Here is a 3958-nt window from a genome sequence, read left to right on the forward strand (position 1 = left end):
GAGGAGCCTGGTGGGCTGCAGTCCATGGGGTTGCTAAGAGTCGGACAGGACTGAGCGACTTCACTTTCCCTTTTCACTTTCATGCATTGGAGAAGGAAATGGCAACCCACTCCAGTGTTCTTGCCTGGAGAATCCCAGGGACAGGGGAGCCTGGTGGGCTGCCTTCTATGGGGTCTCACAGAGTCGGACACTACAAGCAACTTAGCAGCAGCAGCAGCCGCTTCCTGATTCACTACTTTATTCTACATAGCTTGTTGAAATTTATTTTTATATTCTATTCCTCAGATTAAACACTTATAATCTATTAATACAGACTTCTTATGTATCTGAAGATAGTGATGAAAAATCATTCTGCAATAACAACATTCATCCTACTAGGATTAACAGACGACGCAAGACTACAGGTTTTTCTTTCAGTATTTGTCTTTCTCACCTACACTTCCACTGTTGCTGGAAATCTAGTCATTATCCTCCTCACTCTGGTGAGCTCTTACCCTAAAACACCCATGTACTTTTTCCTTCGGAATTTCTCCATCTTAGAAATAATCTTCACAACTGTCTATGTTCCTCGATTCCTGTACAGCATGACCACTGGAGACAAACGAGTGACCTATAATGCTTGTGCCATCCAGTTATTTTTTGTCATCCTCATCGGGGCAACAGAATTTTTTCTTCTAACTGTCATGTCCTATGACCGCTACGTGGCCATCTGCAAGCCCCTGCACTACACCACCATCATGAGTGAAAAGGTCTGCACCATTCTGGTCCTTTGCTCTTGGCTGATTGGGTTAATTGTCATACTCCCACCACTTAGCCTGGGAGTTCAGCTAGATTTCTGTAACTCCAATCTCATTGACCATTTTGGCTGTGATGCATCTCCTCTTCTAAAGATTGCATGCTCAGACACTCAATTTTTTTTTTAATTTTATTTTATTTTTAAACTTTACATAACTGTATTAGTTTTGCCAAGTATCAAAATGAATCCGCCACAGGTATACATGTGTTCCCCATCCTGAACCCTCCTCCCTCCTCCCTCCCCATACCATCCCTCTGGGTCGTACCAGTGCACCAGCCCCAAGCATCCAGTATCGTGCATCAAACCTGGACTGGCAACTCGTTTCATACATGATATTTTACATGTTTCAATGCCATTCTCCCAAATCTTCCCACCCTCTCCCTCTCTCACAGAGTCCATAAGACTGTTCTATACATCAGTGTCTCTTTTGCTATCTCGTACACAGGGTTATTGTTACCATCTTTCTAAATTCCATATATATGTGTTAGTATACTGTATTGGTGTTTTTCTTTCTGGCTTACTTCACTCTGTATAATAGGCTCCAGTTTCATCCACCTCATTAGAACTGATTCAAATGTGTTCTTTTTAATGGCTGAGTAATACTCCATTGTGTATATGTACCACAGCTTTCTGATCCATTCATCTGCTGATGGACATCTAGGTTGCTTCCATGTCCTGGCTATTATAAACAGTGCTGCGATGAACATTGGGGTACACGTGTCTCTTTCCCTTCTGGTTTCCTCAGTGTGTATGCCCAGCAGTGGGATTGCTGGATCATAAGGCAGTTCTATTTCCAGTGTTTTAAGGAATCTCCACACTGTTCTCCATAGTGGCTGTACTAGTTTGCATTCCCACCAACAGTGCAAGAGGGTTCCCTTTTCTCCACACCCTCTCCAGCATTTATTGCGTGTAGACTTTTGGATCGCAGCCATTCTGACTGGTGTGAAATGGTACCTCATAGTGGTTTTGATTTGCATTTCTCTGATAATGAGTGATGTTGAGCATCACTTATGTGTTTGTTAGCACACATGTGTTTGTTAGCCATCTGCATGTCTTCTTTGGAGAAATGTCTATTTAGTTCTTTGGCCCATTTTTTGATTGGGTCATTTATTTTTCTGCAGTTGAGCTGTAGGAGTTGCTTGTACATTCTCGAGATAAGTTGTTTGTCAGTTGCTTCATTTGCTATTATCTTCTCCCATTCTGAAGGCTGTCTTTTCACCTTGCTAATAGTTTCCTTTGATGTGCAGAAGCTTTTAAGTTTAATTAGGTCCCATTTGTTTATTTTTGCTTTTATTTCCAATATTCTGGGAGGTGGGTCATAGAGGATCCTGCTGTGATGTATGTCAGAGAGTGTTTTGCCTATGTTCTCCTCTAGGAGTTTTATAGTTTCTGGTCTTACGTTTAGATCTTTAATCCATTTTGAGTTTATTTTTGTGTATGGTGTTAGAAAGTGTTCTAGTTTCATTCTTTTACAAGTGGTTGACCAGATTTCCCAGCACCACTTGTTAAAGAGATTGTCTTTAATCCATTGTATATTCTTGCCTCCTTTGTCAAAGATAAGGTGTCCATAGGTGCATGGATTTATCTCTGGGCTTTCTATTTTGTTCCATTGATCTATATTTCTGTCTTTGTGCCAGTACCATACTGTCTTGATGACTGTGGCTTTGTAGTAGAGCCTGAAGTCAGGTAGGTTGATTCCTCCAGTTCCATTCTTCTTTCTCAAGATTGCTTTGGCTATTTGAGGTTTTTTGTATTTCCATACAAGTTGTGAAATTATTTGTTCTAGCTCTCTGAAGAATGCTGTTGGTAGCTTGATAGGGATTGCATTGAATCTATAGATTGCTTTGGGTAGTATACTCATTTTCACTATATTGATTCTTCCAATCCATGAACATGGTATATTTCTCCATCTGTTAGTGTCCTCTTTGATTTCTTTCACCAATGTTTTATAGTTTTCTATATATAGGTCTTTAGTTTCCTTAGGTAGATATATTCCTAAGTATTTTATTCTTTCCGTTGCAATGGTGAATGGAATTGTTTCCTTAATTTCTCTTTCTGTTTTCTCATTATTAGTGTATAGGAATGCAAGGGATTTCTGTGTGTTGATCTTATATCCTGCAACTTTACTATAGTCATTGATTAGTTCTAGTAATTTTCTGGTGGAGTCTTTAGGGTTTTCTATGTAAAGGATCATGCCATGTGCAAACAGTGAGAGTTTTACTTCTTTTCCAATTTGGATTCCTTTTATTTCTTTTTCTGCTCTGATTGCCGTGGCCAAAACTTCCAAAACTATGTTGAATAGTAATGGTGAAAGTGGGCACCCTTGTCTTGTTCCTGACTTTAGAGGAAATGCTTTCAATTTTTCACCATTGAGGATAATGTTTGCTGTGGGTTTGTCATATATAGCTTTTATTATGTTGAGGTATGTTCCTTCTATTCCTGCTTTCTGGAGAGTTTTTATCATAAATGGATGTTGAATTTTGTCAAAGGCTTTCTCTGCATCTATTGAGATAATCATATGGTTTTTATTTTTCAATTTGTTAATGTGGTGTATTACATTGATTGATTTGCGGATATTGAAGAATCCTTGCATCCCTGGGATAAAGCCCACTTGGTCATGGTGTATGGTCTTTTTAATGTGTTGTTGGATTCTGATTGCTAGAATTTTGTTAAGGATTTTTGCATCTATGTTCATCAGTGATATTGGCCTGTAGTTTTCTTTTTTTGTGGGATCTTTGTCAGGTTTTGGTATTAGGGTGATGGTCAGACACTCAATTTATAGAGCAACTTCTTTTTTTTTTTTTTTTTTTTTTTAAATTTTATTTTATTTTTAAACTTTACATAACAATCATGGCAGTGCTGACCCTCATACTCACACTAGTCTGTGTAATTGTGTCTTACATGTACATCATCAAGACTATTCTAACACTCCCTTCGGCTCAGCAAAGAAAAAAGGTTTTCTCTACTTGTTCCTCCCATATGATAGTAGTTTCCATCACTTATGGGAGCTGCATCTTTATCTATATCAAACCAGCAAAGGAAGGTGTGGCCATTAATAAGGTGGCGGCCCTTCTCAACACTTCCATTATCCCTTTGATGAACCCTTTCATTTATACTCTAAGGAATAAGCAAGTCAAACAAGTCTTCAGGGACTCTATTTAA

The 3958-nt window shown here is 38.8% G+C and overlaps 1 protein-coding gene across 1 annotated transcript; it reads left to right on the plus strand.

Annotated features, from left to right (window-relative positions):
* The first annotated feature begins 338 nt into the window (after window positions 1-338).
* LOC129641591 (olfactory receptor 6C2-like) lies at window positions 339-3958 on the plus strand. Its single transcript, XM_055566266.1, has 2 exons — window positions 339-909; window positions 3621-3958. The coding sequence occupies exons 1-2, from the start codon at window positions 339-341 to the stop codon at window positions 3956-3958; spliced, it is 909 nt and encodes a 302-aa protein (XP_055422241.1).

Source organism: Bubalus kerabau, chromosome 1, assembly GCF_029407905.1.
Source record: "Bubalus kerabau isolate K-KA32 ecotype Philippines breed swamp buffalo chromosome 1, PCC_UOA_SB_1v2, whole genome shotgun sequence".
Lineage (NCBI taxonomy): Eukaryota > Metazoa > Chordata > Mammalia > Artiodactyla > Bovidae > Bubalus > Bubalus kerabau.

Excerpts from the sequence above, each read along its gene's own strand:
- LOC129641591 (XM_055566266.1), top strand. The coding sequence starts at position 339 with ATGAAAAATCATTCTGCAATAACAACATTCATCCTACTAGGATTAACA. Across the intron at positions 910-3,620 it reads GATTGCATGCTCAGACACTC|TTATTTTTAAACTTTACATA; the intron begins AATTTTTTTTTT and ends TTAAATTTTATT.